Source organism: Ruditapes philippinarum, unplaced genomic scaffold (genome assembly GCF_026571515.1).
Source record: "Ruditapes philippinarum isolate M1 unplaced genomic scaffold, ASM2657151v2 ctg5299_1_1_1_1, whole genome shotgun sequence".
Classification (NCBI taxonomy): Eukaryota; Metazoa; Mollusca; class Bivalvia; order Venerida; family Veneridae; genus Ruditapes; species Ruditapes philippinarum.
This window is the reverse complement of record NW_026855873.1, coordinates 20,520-34,085: the sequence shown is the minus strand read 5'-3', so window position 1 is coordinate 34,085 and position 13,566 is coordinate 20,520. Positions and strand designations below refer to the sequence as shown.

Sequence of the window (13,566 nt, the reverse complement as noted above, 5' to 3'; positions counted from 1 at the left end):
TAATTGCTCCACAGCCTATTTATGAACTTTTGATAAGTCATTTTGTAATTTTTAGTATGATTTATTTTGGAAAAAATATTGTTCATATTTGCTATGAGGAATGTGTTAACTAGACCAGTATTAAAGAAGGAGGAAAATTGAGATTATGTGTGATATGATTTTAGACACAGAGTCTGGACCAGATCTTAATGACAGTTTCCTCAGTGTGTCCTCTACTGCCAGCAGTGGTGTCAGCTATCTTGGTGCGACTCCTGCAGGTTAGTGCAGTACAAATGTTTTGTTACAAAAACAAACTTTATACTTATCATATTTTTTAAGCCTGTATATAAAAAATGTTAAAAAAAAAGGAATGTAGTAAAAGGGAAACTTAAAACAAAAATCTGGAAAATAGGAGATCCCTAAGGAAGCAATGAAAAACAATAAAATTACTTGAAAATAATGGACACATTTTCAAAACATAAAATTAAGGTGTTGAAGTTTGCTGCTGATATTCAATGTTTTGCATCAGAACATTACATTAAAACACAGTTTCATAATATACCTTCAAAATCAGACTATGCAAGCAATGAGCTGTTTCAACTGCTGTTAATTTATAAATTTTTGCTTTTTTCAACTAGTTATGTAAGCAAATTACAATTAATTCCAAACCAACAGAAAGAATAAAACATGATTTCTATTTTGTAATGTTTATTATCCCCCGCCGAAAAATTTCGGCGGAGGATATAGAAATAGTCTCCGTCCGTCCGACCTTCCGTCAGACATTTTTGTCCGGAGCATATCTCTAAAAGTATTTGAGTTATCAACTTGAAACTTCATAGGTGGATAGACCTCATTGAGGAGGAGTGCAGTGCACAAGAATGATTACTCTACCTTGCATGATTTTTGAGTTATTGCCCTTTGTTATTTTTCAAAATTGATTTTTGTCCAGAGCATAACTCCAAAAGCCTATGAGATATTAACATGAAACTTTATAGGTGCATAGCTCTCACTCAGGAGGTGTGCAGTGCACAAGAATGATAACTCTACCTTTCATAATTTTTGAGTTATTGCCCTTTGTTATTTTTCATACCTAATTTTTCACCAGAGTGGAGCATAACTCAAAAAGTGTTTGAGATATCAACATGAAATGTCATAGGTGGATAGACCTTATTGAGGAGGAATGTTGTGCGCAAGAATGATAAACTCTTCCCTATACAATTTTTGAGTTATTGCCCTTTGTTTTTTTTCATGCTATTTTGTCCAGAGCTTATCTGAAAAAGTATTTGAAGTATCAACTTGAAACTTCATAGGTGGATGGATCTCATTGAGGAGGAGTGCAGTGCACAAGAATGATAACTCTACCCTGCATAATTTTTGAGTTATTGCCCTTTGTTATTTTTCATTCTATTTTGTCCAGACTTTATCTCAAAAAGTATTTGAGGTATCAACTTGAAACTTCATAGGTGGATGGATCTCATTGAGGAGGAGTGCAGTGCACAAGAATGATAACTAAACCTTTCATAATTTTTGAGTTATTGCCCTTTGTTATTTTTCATACCTAATTTTTCACCTGAGTTGAGCATAACTCAAAAAGAGTTTGAGATATCAACATGAAATGTCATAGGTGGATAGATCTTATTGAGGAGGAATGTTGTGCGCAAGAATGATAACTCTTCCCTATACAATTTTTGAGTTATTGCCCTTTGTTTTTTTTTCATGCTATTTTGTCCAGAGCTTATCTGAAAAAGTATTTGAGGTATCAACTTGAAACTTCAAAGATGGATGGATCTCATTGAGGAGGAGTGCAGTGCTTAAGAATGATAACTCTACCCTGCATTATTTTTGAGTTATTGCCATTTGTTATTTTTCAAAATTAATTTTTGTCCAGAGCATAACTCAAAAAGCCTTTGAGATATCAAAATGAAACTTCATAGGTGCATAGATCTCACTCAGGAGGTGTGCACTGCACAAGAATGATAACTCTACCTTTTATAATTTTTGAGTTCTTGCCCTTTGGTTCTTTTTCATATTTAATTTTTCAATTCAATTTTTTTCTCAAAAAGTATTTGAGGTATCAACTTGAAACTTCATAGGTGGATAGATTTTACTGAGGAGGGATGCAGCACACAAGAATGATAACCTACCCTGCATTATTTTTAGCTCACCTGAGCATATGCTCAGGGTGAGCTATTAGGATCACTCTTCGTCCGTCGTCCGTCGTACGTCGTCCGTTGTCCGTTCACACTTTTCAAACGACATCTCCTCTGAAACCATAAGGCAGATCATAATGAAACTTCACAGGGATGTTCCTTGTGTGAAGCCTTAACAAAGTTGTTCAAAGAATTCCATTCCATGCAGAACTCTGGTTGCCATGGCAACCAAAAGAAAAAACTTTAAATATCTTCTTCTAGATAACCCAAAGAGCTAGAGCTTAGATATTTGGCATGAAACATCTTCTAGTGAGTGTCTACCAAGATTGTTCAAATAAAAGCCCTGGGGTCAAAATTGGCCCCGCCCCAGGGGGTCATTGATTTTCCCTATATGCATATAGTAAAAACTTAAAAAAATCTTCTTTTAAAGAACCCAAAGAGCTAGACCTAAGATATTAAGCATGAAACATCTTCTAATGAGTGTCTACCAAGATTGTTCAAATAAAAGCCCTGGGTCAAAATTGGCCCCGCCCCAGGGGTCATTGATTTTCCTTATATGCATATAGTAAAAACTTAAAAAAATCTTCTTCTAAAAAACCCAAAGAGCTAGAGCTTAGATATTTGGCATAAAACATGTTCTAATGGATGTCTACCAAGTTTGTTCAAATAAAAGCCCTGGGGTCAAAATTGGCCCGCCCCAGGGGGTCATTGATTTTCCCTATATGCATATAGTAAAAACTTAAACAAATCTTCTTTTTAAAGAACCCAAAGAGCTAGACCTAAGATATTAAGCATGAAACATCTTCTAATAAGTGTCTACCAAGATTGTTCAAATAAAAGCCCTGGGGTCAAAATTGGCCCCGCCCCAGGGGGTCATTGATTTTCCTTTTATGCATATAGTAAAAACTTTAAAAAATCTTCTTCTACAAAACCCAAAGAGCTAGAGCTAAGATATTTGGCATTAAACATGTTCTTATGGATGTCTACCAAGTTTGTTCAAATAAAAGCCCTGGGGTCATAATTGGTCCCGCCCCAGGAGGTCATTGATTTTCCCTATATGCATATAGTAAAAACTTTAAAAAATCTATTAAAGAACCCAAAGAGCTAGACCTAAGATATTAAGCATGAAACATTTTCTAATAAGTGTCTACCAAGATTGTTCAAATAAAAGCCCTGGGGTCAAAATTGGCCCCGCCCCAGGGGGTCATTGATTTTCCCTATATGCATATAGTAAAAACTTTAAAAAATCTTCTTCTAAAAAACCCAAAGAGCTAGAGCTTAGATATTTGGTGTAAAACATGTTCTAATGGATGTCTACCAAGTTTGTTCAAATAAAAGCCCTGGGGTCAAAATTAGCCCCTTACCAGGGTTCATTGATTTTCCCTATATGCATATAGTAAAAACTTAAAAAAATCTTCTCTTAAAGAACCCAAAGAGCTAGAGCTAAGATATTAAACATGAAACATCTTCTTATCAGTGTCTACCAAGTTTGTTCAAATAAAAGCCCTGGGGTCAAAATTGGCCCCGCCCCAGGGGGGTCATTGATTTTCCCTATATGCATATAGTAAAAACTTAAAAAAAATTCTTTTAAAGAACCCAAAGAGCTAGAGCTAAGATATTTAGCATAAAACATGTTCTAATGGGTGTCTACAAAATTTGTTCAAATAAAAGCCCTTGGGTCAAAATTGGCCCCGTCCCAGGGGTCATTGATTTTCCCTATATACATAGAGTAAAAAGTTAAAAATCTTCTTTAAAGAACCCAAAGAGCTAGAGCTGAGATATTTAGCATGAAACATGTTCTAATGGATGTCTACCAAGTTTGTTCAAATAAAAGCCCTTGGGTTAAAATTGGCCCTGCCAGGGGGAGGGGGGGGGGGGCAAAAGTCATTGTTATTCATAATTTGTGTATAGTAAAATCTTAACATCATGAAATATCTTCTAATGGGTGTCTTCCAAGTTTGTTCAAATAAAAGCCCTTTGGTTTAAACTGGCCCGGCCCTGAGGGCCTATGTTCAGGTGAGCGACCCCAGGGCCATCATGGCCCTCTTGTTCAGTAATTGCCCTTTGTTATTTTCAGCCATCAGTATTCACATAGGTTTCAAATCTGTAATCACTATAGCCATCAGTTTTCATTACCAAAAGACCTCTTAAAATGGAATTATTCCGCTCTACTACATATACATTCTTCCAATGAGCAAACACATTCAGCGGGGGATGGCCATGTTGACATGGCTCTTGTTATGCTTTGTAAATAGATCCGGTATGTGTCAGAACAGATATAACAGAAGGTGTTGGTGGAAATGAGGGTTCCTCTATGTCTAACACAGCCTCAGATGGCAGTTATCACACAATTCCTAGTGACTCAATTGTTGACAGCTTCACAACTACCGAACAAGGTTATAACAGTATATCATTTTACCATGCAAATTCTCTGACTGTGATTAAAATTGGATTTTATTTTTCAGCATTCAAAATTTTTTGTGTTCAGAATTTATATATTGTGAAACTTGTAATAACTTAACTGAGCTTGCATTGTGATTAATTTTACACACTGATCTCATTTATTTCAATGTTGAATGTATACATGCTATTTCAACTCATGTTAATATTATATCTCCTCTTGATGAATTGTATTATATTAAATTGTTTTGTACATTGCTGAGGCTCACAGCGAAGACTGGGCTTGCCCAACTGTGTTGCCTCATTAAATGAAGTCTTGACTAACCTTACTTTATCAATTTCACATGTATCAAAATATAAATGTCCTTGTGTTTATAAATTTTGTGCATTATTCTCCACTGAAAGTCCATTAGAAGTTGATCAAATAAAATGTCCCAAGTAATCATCCTTTTCTCCTTGCATGTAGTTTCTCCTGGAATGGAGTCATTTTGAATCTCTGACAGTTAACAAAAAAGAAACAACAACAAAAAAAAAAAAATTTGCGGATAGTCTGTTAAAAAGTAATTTTGAGGTTTTATCACAAAATTTGTAATAACACCTCATTGGTGATGTACAACAAACAAAAAGTCAGTACATTCTTTCAATTGTTAAGTCTCTAAATGTATTAAAAGTTGTTGTATCTCTTGTAGAAGTAATGAACACAGTAGTAGAGAAAGCTTCAGTTGAACCGACAAGTATTGGAGCAAATCAAACTATCAAATTTGGTATACTGGAGGGAGAAAATAGGGCAGCAAGAGGTTCATCACTTTTGGCACACAACGATAATGAAGATAAAAATTATGAAGTATTTTTAGCTAGAGCTATGGCTGGAGAAACAGAAGGTCTAGATGAGTTTGGTGAAAGCAGACAAACTGCTGCTGCTGTGATTGGATATAAGTTTGATGAAGAAAATGAGCAAAAGGGGAAACTCGGTGCTGAAACTAATGTTAAAAATGATGATGAAGAAAGTGAAAAAGTTGATGTTGAGGGTAGAAATAATGTTTCAGAGACTGATACTGTAAAAACTGTAGATGAAACAAGAGAATCTCTAATTGCCAGTAAGGCAAATGACAGGGAAGAATCTCCTATGGAAATAGACAGAGACAGTACTGATGCTGGTGTAAAAGGTAATGCCTGCAGTGAAGCCTGTAGACCAAAGGAAAATACACATAAAACTACAGATAAAGTTCCAATGACTGAAAAAGAGGCAGTCACCGCTGAGATGACTGCTATAAAATTTGCAGCAGTGCAAGTTACAGCTCTGAAGGCAGTCCAGTGTGTACTAGCCAGTCAGAAATATGGAGAAATGTTGCTGGTTCCTAAATCAGACCTGGTAGCTGACAGTAGTAAAGCTTTAACTGATGGAACCATTATCAGGAAAGATGAAGATTTCAAGAAAGTAATCTGTGAGTTTATGAAAAAGTTAATACTTATAGCTACAAGTGCTTCACCGTTTAAACGAGCGGTTGGTATTGATGAGCTAGACAGGGTTAGGGCAATGTTGTTGAAGGCTGTCGTTCAGGAACAGGCTGAAAGAAAAACAAACCTACCATCTCTTAAAGGTGAGTAACCAATTATTGTACAGTCGAACTTGTATTGAAGACCACCTGAATAAAGATTACCCTGTAAAAAGGTCACTCTTCTTCAATCCTTCATTTGTTAAAAAAGACAAAGTTACCTCCAAATAAAGTTCACTTGACTATAAAGTGTTTGGTCTCTCCCTCGGATAACCTTTCTCTCATTATTGTATATTCATTATTAACAGTATAGTTTGTCCATGAGCCTATCTAAGCAGGTGCATTGTCTTTCATATCTTTATATCAAAAAATGTTAATTTGTCATTTTTGTGGACTAGTACTTAATTCTCTTTTTATAGCAGTATTGTGTAAGGTCATGGTCATTCCTAGACATTAAAATATTTTTAGTGTGTTTCTTTTTTAATTTTATAGAAACATCACAGGTACTTTTATTTATTTTTTGTTGTCTATTTGATATCTATTATAGAGAGATACACATCAATATGTACAGTGTTGCCACCTTCAGAGCAGACATCTAATCAGAAAATCGTTGATCCCTTAACATCATCAATGCCTGGAAGGTCTGTTGACAGGCAGCGCTGCCCGAGCCAAAACTGGGTCAGTAACCAGGACAGGGACTCACAGAGAGCTTTACAGCAAACCTCCATACTACAGTATGTTAGATCAAGGTGGGTATCTTCTTGTCACTTTAAAACTTTAAATTTTTATCCATCTACAGTTTCATTTTTTCTCCATAAGGAAAAGTAAGAGTACAAGTCTCTTGTCAGAGGTATTTGATTTTGAAACAGTTTGATATAAATGACTTTTTTAGAAATAAAAAATTCTGTACATGCTTGTCAGAAATAACCCAATATTTAGATTTTTAGCTGGACTTAAAGAATTATATGAAGAGCTTTTGTACTTTTACAGCCCAGATTCTGATTATTAAAGTTTTGTGCAGTGGAATATTTTTACTATCTGTATACATATATGCATGTAATGTGATGTGTGATAGTTGAACTTAATATGGATAAAGTTATCTATAAATTTCAATATTATTTTTCCCAATAGTTATCCATTTCCTTAACATCATTCATTGAAGTCAGTTAATTTTAAATAATAACAAAAATTAATGTTTCTAGTAATCTGGATGGAAACCTCCTACGTGGAGGGAGATTACGAAGTTCAATACCACATTATGTGAACAGAACTCAACAGGATGGTGGAACATCGGCTAGCCCTAGTCGAACTGCCTTTAAACCAACAGCCCTTTCTACAAGAGACCTTGTCAGTGTGCCCCCAGTAGCACCTCCGTTGAGGAGAGCTCCACCTCCACAATTTACTACCCAGGGAGTCAGCCCCAGCCCAAGACAGTACAAGCGGCGTATTCAGAGATCACCATCACCACCTGTCATGCCTCCAGTATTCACACCATTGATGGAGATGGGATTTTCAATATCTCATATTGAATCAGCTGTACAAAGTCAAGATACCGGTGAGACATGAGAATATTTAATGAATTACTATTTGGTTAAAACAATATATTATTTAAAAAAATTTTGATTACAATTTTAATTTCAAGTAAAAAATTTTACAGATTTTTTTTTTAAGATTCTTTTTGTTTATGTAAAGCATAGTATAATAAAATGGGCATCTATAAGAAAACTTGCTGACTTTGAGAAATGTTCTTAACCTCTTTTGGCCGTGCATTAAATTCAAACATCTACCTGGTTTAATACATGAATGTAAAATAATTTCATGCTTTTCTAAGATATAAGATATTTCTAAACATTTTTTCTTGAAAACTTTGTTTTACAATTAATAGTTACGATATGTAACATAAAAAATTGACAATGTCTAAGGAAATGCACATCCAGGTATGCAAAAGACATCATCTGCATAACAATATTATCATTGTTACTTCACTATTACAATTATATATACAGATATTGATGTTTGGGATGTGACATCACAAGTGGTCAACAGTCTTGCTACATGGATGATAGAACATCCCCAGGAGGCTGAGGTAGTCGGGCCACCAAGTGAGCCTGGTCCTTCACACAGATCTTCAACCCCTTCTGATGGAGCAACCGCTGCAAAAAGGTTGAACAGGTTAGCTAAATGTTGATTTCTAACATTCAAGAAAGGTAACTTTATACAGTGCATCAATTAGTTTTTATCTTTGATTGAATATATAGTTACTAGTATAATACAAATTATGGATTCTTGTATCATTAGCTAATTATTCAGTTCTTTTATATAATTTATTTAAATTGTCAATTTAAGTGTTTTATATGTTGAAATGTGTTGTAAACCATTGGTGTTTGTTTACTCTTTCTTATTTTTATTGAGATTAGAGAATATAAGGAAAAGATAAACAAAAAACTTACAAACAGGTTGACCCAAAATGCTATGTTTACAAAAATCATAAAAAAAAATTCATACTAGATAATGTTCAGATATATTTGTATTCACTTTCAATACCAAATCATTGTACTCTAATGCCATAACAGTCAGTGTAAAGCATCCTTAATTTGCAGCTTATGATCTTTTCAATTGTGTACAATTGTAAAGAACTTATTTTTTCTGCCATTTACATTTAATAGTTTTTCCAATGGTATAAGTGATGAATGTCTACTGGTAGGGAGTAATATATTTTAGAGGTCATTTTGTTTTTTTGGAACATTTTAGAGAGAGTTTAGATGACGGTCCTGAGATGTTAATAGAGGAAACAGAGAGCGATGATCCTGGTTTTGTTAGGAGACCTCGGAGAATGACAAGATCTCGACATCTTGACATACGCAGCTTCCTCTCAACCTTTGGTAATTTCCTTCATGATAATGAAATATAAGTGCGATGTCACACTCACACTGTAATTGTCATATTGGGACTTTCCAGCTGTCTTGTGGCGGAGGACCTTGGGTGCCTCTTCATGCATTATTTCAGGCATTAGTTGTATCTGTGTAGTACATATTATAAGCTAGTTGAATAGCTAGTTGGTCACCTATTATGGACTGACACAATTTCTCTACATTTTCAGTTCTGATTTTTCATGCAGGCCTTTAAGAATGAAAACAATTTTACAAGTAAGCAATTTACTTATGATTGTAATCCTTACATTTACAATTGTACTGTGAAATAAAATACCAAATCTTTAAGTGTTGATTAAAAGAATTATTATAGAGATAATGCCAAATATCATGAATGATATGGTTTTATTTGATGAATATAGGGGAGGAGAGAGGGCCAGAAAGACCTGAAAGAAATAGCCAAGAGCTGTCTGGTGAGGCTCGGTCCCTGGTTGACCTGTATGATGAGGTACTGGACCTTCAGGAGGAGTTGTACAGTGATATGGCATCAGATGATATCTTCAGTTTTAATAACAGAGAGGCCCTGGACTTATTCTCTGCTTTGGTTTGTGATATATCTTTTTCATTTTAGTGATAGTTAACTTGTATGAATGATGCCAGTTTTTTTAGGTTTTTTTTAATAGTTTTGATTTATGGATACTTTTCTTGAAATTTATTATGTCCCTCTTCTAAGAAAAGGCATCATATTGTTTTTTGGAATAATGTTGGACAATCCATCCATCCCATGTTGTTTCTAATCAATAACTTGAATAAATGTTGGTTTCCGACCGATTACTTAACAATACTTGGACCCTCAGACCTCAAATTTTAAGGTGCATTATGTGAGAAAAAAAGCATATGAAAAGCTTATATATTGCATGAAAATTATAACCTGGTACTTAAGCAGCTTCTCATTGAATCTTTTCGTTGAATAGTTTAATATTCATCAAAGTTTCTGAGACTGTTTCTGGATAACTTTAAATGTTAACATAACATTTTATTATTTAAAATGTTTTTACTATAGAGAAGAGATATTGAGGAGGACATTTCTGTAACATGTGAGTTGTGTGGGGAAGTCACCGTGGCATTCAATAGACACATGAGGTCCAAGCATCCTGGCTGTGGAGGTAGGTGGATAATTCCTTTTTCAGACAAATAAAGTGTCCGCCCTTTATTGACCTCTTGAATCATGCAATGTGAGGGGGAATTCATTTCACTGATGTCAAATGTTTATCATTTTATTGAGAAGACAATGTTTGGATCCCACATTTCTGACATACATCTTTAATGAGACCACAGTCAAAGAGTATATCCATAAGATCAACGCCTGAATCCATTAAAGGATATTACACCTGTGATTCTTTAGCCAACATATTCATATTAAAAGGGGCACTGAATTTTCTCAATTTTAAATATAACACAATATCTAGCCAAACTGATTATACTATATTGTGTAATTTCATTAAATATTACAACCAAAATGGTGATATCAGGTGAGCAAAGAAACTAACAGTAACATCTGGAAATTTGCAATAATTTTTTATCCCACTCATATTCTTTAAAATACAATTTTCCTGCTGCCGACTACTATTTAAATACTTTCTTGTTGTTGTATGAAACAGGAAGCTGTGATAACCATGGTTACAGGAGCACAGGAAGTTACTGTGGAGGTTGGTTTGGAGGTCAGTGTGGCACAGGCCACCCATTCTACCTCATGTGTCCAAGTTGTAGACAACAGTATATGAATCAACCAAGCACACCAGTTAGAGGATTGGACAACTGTCAAAATGAGATGTCTACCAAGCCAACAGAGTTTCAGGACAATGATGAATCTCTACCTTTGTCAGGTACTCCATTCCCCATGTATTTTAGGAATATACTCAGAAATAAATTGAAAATCATATTTGTGTGCATTTCTTAGCCCAATTTGTGTGAAAAGCATTGCACCACACTTTTCAGTTTTGGATTGTTTTTCTCAGTTAAAAGAATTATTCTGGATAAACAGAGTGAGAGGTTGACATGAAATTTTGCACACAAGTTATTGGTCTAAACCTTCATCAAAATAGAATATTAATCTCGAAAAATTATTGTCCTGAGTCGCGTCATAACAGAAAACCTCATTGGAGTCCCTTTAACACTTTGTAAAAGTTTTTTGCATGTAACTAATCATATCATGTTATTTACTTAAGACATATCCTAGAAACTTCACACAGGTCATTATATCCATCACTAAAGGTCTCTGTGTAAAACCAATATATGAAGCTTGGATTTTGACTTTATTAAAACTGATGTGAACAAAGAAAACATAGCTGTAATCCAAAAGCTATGGCACTTGGTAATGACAGACTGGTGTACTAACTTTATATAAACTTGATATTTGGTATAGAATTTTCTGCACCTTGAAATAAGTTTGTGTACCAGAAATAGTGTAACATAGAAGGTTGTGCTCCTTATTGTATTAAATCATATCTGATAATAAAAAATAACAAATTTTGACCTGACAAGGTAAATGATCAGTAAGTCTTCTGAAAAACCTGCTCATGCTGATGCAAGAAATATTGTAAAGAATGATACCCTGGGTGTTTCTTTGATGCAATATATGACCTAATATAGTGTTAAAATGACAAAAGAAAAGTATTAACTCCATCCAAATCCGTTTCATCTCCACCTACTGAAACAAAAACCCTAAAATACTTAATTACTGAAAATAGATGTTACTTTATGGAACAAGTTCTTTTTATTATTAATAATGCTCCAAGAATAGAACTTCAGGGGATATTCATTTGTAATAAGGTTGAGTTGAGTTATCATAATAATGATTTGTACATTTTTACAGAGGGCAGCACATACATGAGAGAGATTGAGGGATGGTTACCGTGCCTAGATAACCCAGAGAAACTATACCAGTACCTTGGCTTGTCAGACAAGAAACCTATACCAGATCCTGTGAAGTTTCAGCAAGCTGACCCACTGGGAGCTTCATATATATGTCCCGCTCAACAAGACAAAGCCTCCAATAATGAAGGTCAGTGTTTAAAAGTCTTTTTTTTTTTTTGAGAAAGAGAAAGCTTGATATTTTTAGATTTTAGATTTCAACCCTGTTATTAGCAGAGTAAGAGGAATTTCTGTATATTATCAAGTTATACTGTCTGTGGAAAGTAAGCTGTAATAAAATTACTTAATTTGTGCATTTGACTACACTTACTTTATTTTGTTGTCAAGGCCATGGTGACTTAAATGTTTTAATAATTAGCATAAATCTGAAGGCTTGCTGCTTTAATTATAAGTTTAACACAGAAGTTAAAGGATAAGGTCCTTTGGACCTCTGAGTTTAAATCTTGGGCAGAGCATATGTTGCTGGTTTCTTTTCTTGGACAAGTCTTAAAGCCTTTAGCCCTTTATTGCTGGTTTTTGTTGAGATTTTGCATTCTCTTACTAAGATGTAGGTCAATACTTGTTCAAATTCCAGAACACGCATTTTTCAAGCAAACAATTTTTGATGTAAATTTGTCATGCCATTCTAGCAACAACCCAAACAAATAGAAAAACTTAATCTCTTAATAAAATAAAATATTTTTTCCAAAAAGTAGGACAGGTTTTCAGATCATCAACAAAAACTGATGAAAAAACCCAGAAAAGTTTACCGGAGCAGATCATGAACTTTCAAACTAGTTTGGACAGACAGATGGCTTTACATCGTACAACAATGGCTTCACAGATATCTATAGCTAGATCTGTTATACTGCAGGCACTGGCTGTCCTGTCAGGGAGGTGAGTACCATACAATAATAAAATTTGCTAGTTGATGACTGGTGCAATATAAAAAATTGGCTAGTTGATGACCGATGCAAGAAAGATTACTGAAAAGAAAGATGTATTCTGTTAAGCATAAAAGCTTTTTTAAATACGTCATTGACATAAGAATCACTTGCTCAGTTGTGGGTGGCTAGAATTTGTTGTGGAGTGAATAAGGTCAACAAATGCAAATCACCTGGCTGTCACCACTATAGGTTTGAGTCAATGGTTCTACTCAGTTGCCCATTTGTGCCTGAAATAATTTGCAGAGGGGCACCGGAGGTCTTCCTCCACCATTAAAGGTAGAAAGTCGCCATATGACCTATACTGTGTTAGTGCGATGTAAAACCAAACAAACATAAAAAAAGAAGACAAAAAAAAGATATTTTGTAGGTATTTAATATTATAAAAAACATGTTTTTACCTATCAGTGGAACATCATGCAGCCTCCCTGCAGCCCTGGATAAGATGGGATTGTCGGAAATTATGATGATAGTAAAGCTGATGTGTTTATGTGCCTCTGGAAAGATAACTCCGTCATGTGACTACGCCATCGGAACTGGACAGACCAGTCTTAATCATCTTACAACAGCTATAGGGTCACTAGTAACAGAGAATACCAAATCACAAAATCAACTTCTTCAGTTGTGTACAAAGGTATTGTATTAAAAATTGTGTATATTAAGTTGTCAAAAATTAATAAAATAAGGTCATTTGTGAACAGACTCATTAAGGGCAAAATTTTCATTTCTTCGTTTTGGTTAGAGCGTTAAGATTTCATAATAGTTATCACAGTGAACTCTGATTATGTTAAAGAACATGTTAAATGTATGACTT

General features: G+C 34.6%; 1 protein-coding gene across 1 annotated transcript in view; it reads left to right on the top strand.

Annotated features, from left to right (window-relative positions):
- LOC132744673 (probable E3 ubiquitin-protein ligase HERC1) overlaps nucleotides 1-13,566 on the top strand; it is a gene marked incomplete at its 3' end in the record, with an annotated part of 88,250 nt that overhangs the window by 54,171 nt on the left and 20,513 nt on the right. The window contains 13 exon segments of the mRNA XM_060733433.1: nucleotides 165-257; nucleotides 4,385-4,525; nucleotides 5,219-6,130; nucleotides 6,573-6,774; nucleotides 7,228-7,580; nucleotides 8,032-8,197; nucleotides 8,777-8,907; nucleotides 9,318-9,499; nucleotides 9,959-10,061; nucleotides 10,557-10,781; nucleotides 11,771-11,959; nucleotides 12,525-12,705; nucleotides 13,161-13,386. Of these exon segments, the coding sequence (XP_060589416.1) occupies nucleotides 165-257; nucleotides 4,385-4,525; nucleotides 5,219-6,130; nucleotides 6,573-6,774; nucleotides 7,228-7,580; nucleotides 8,032-8,197; nucleotides 8,777-8,907; nucleotides 9,318-9,499; nucleotides 9,959-10,061; nucleotides 10,557-10,781; nucleotides 11,771-11,959; nucleotides 12,525-12,705; nucleotides 13,161-13,386 (3,104 nt within the window).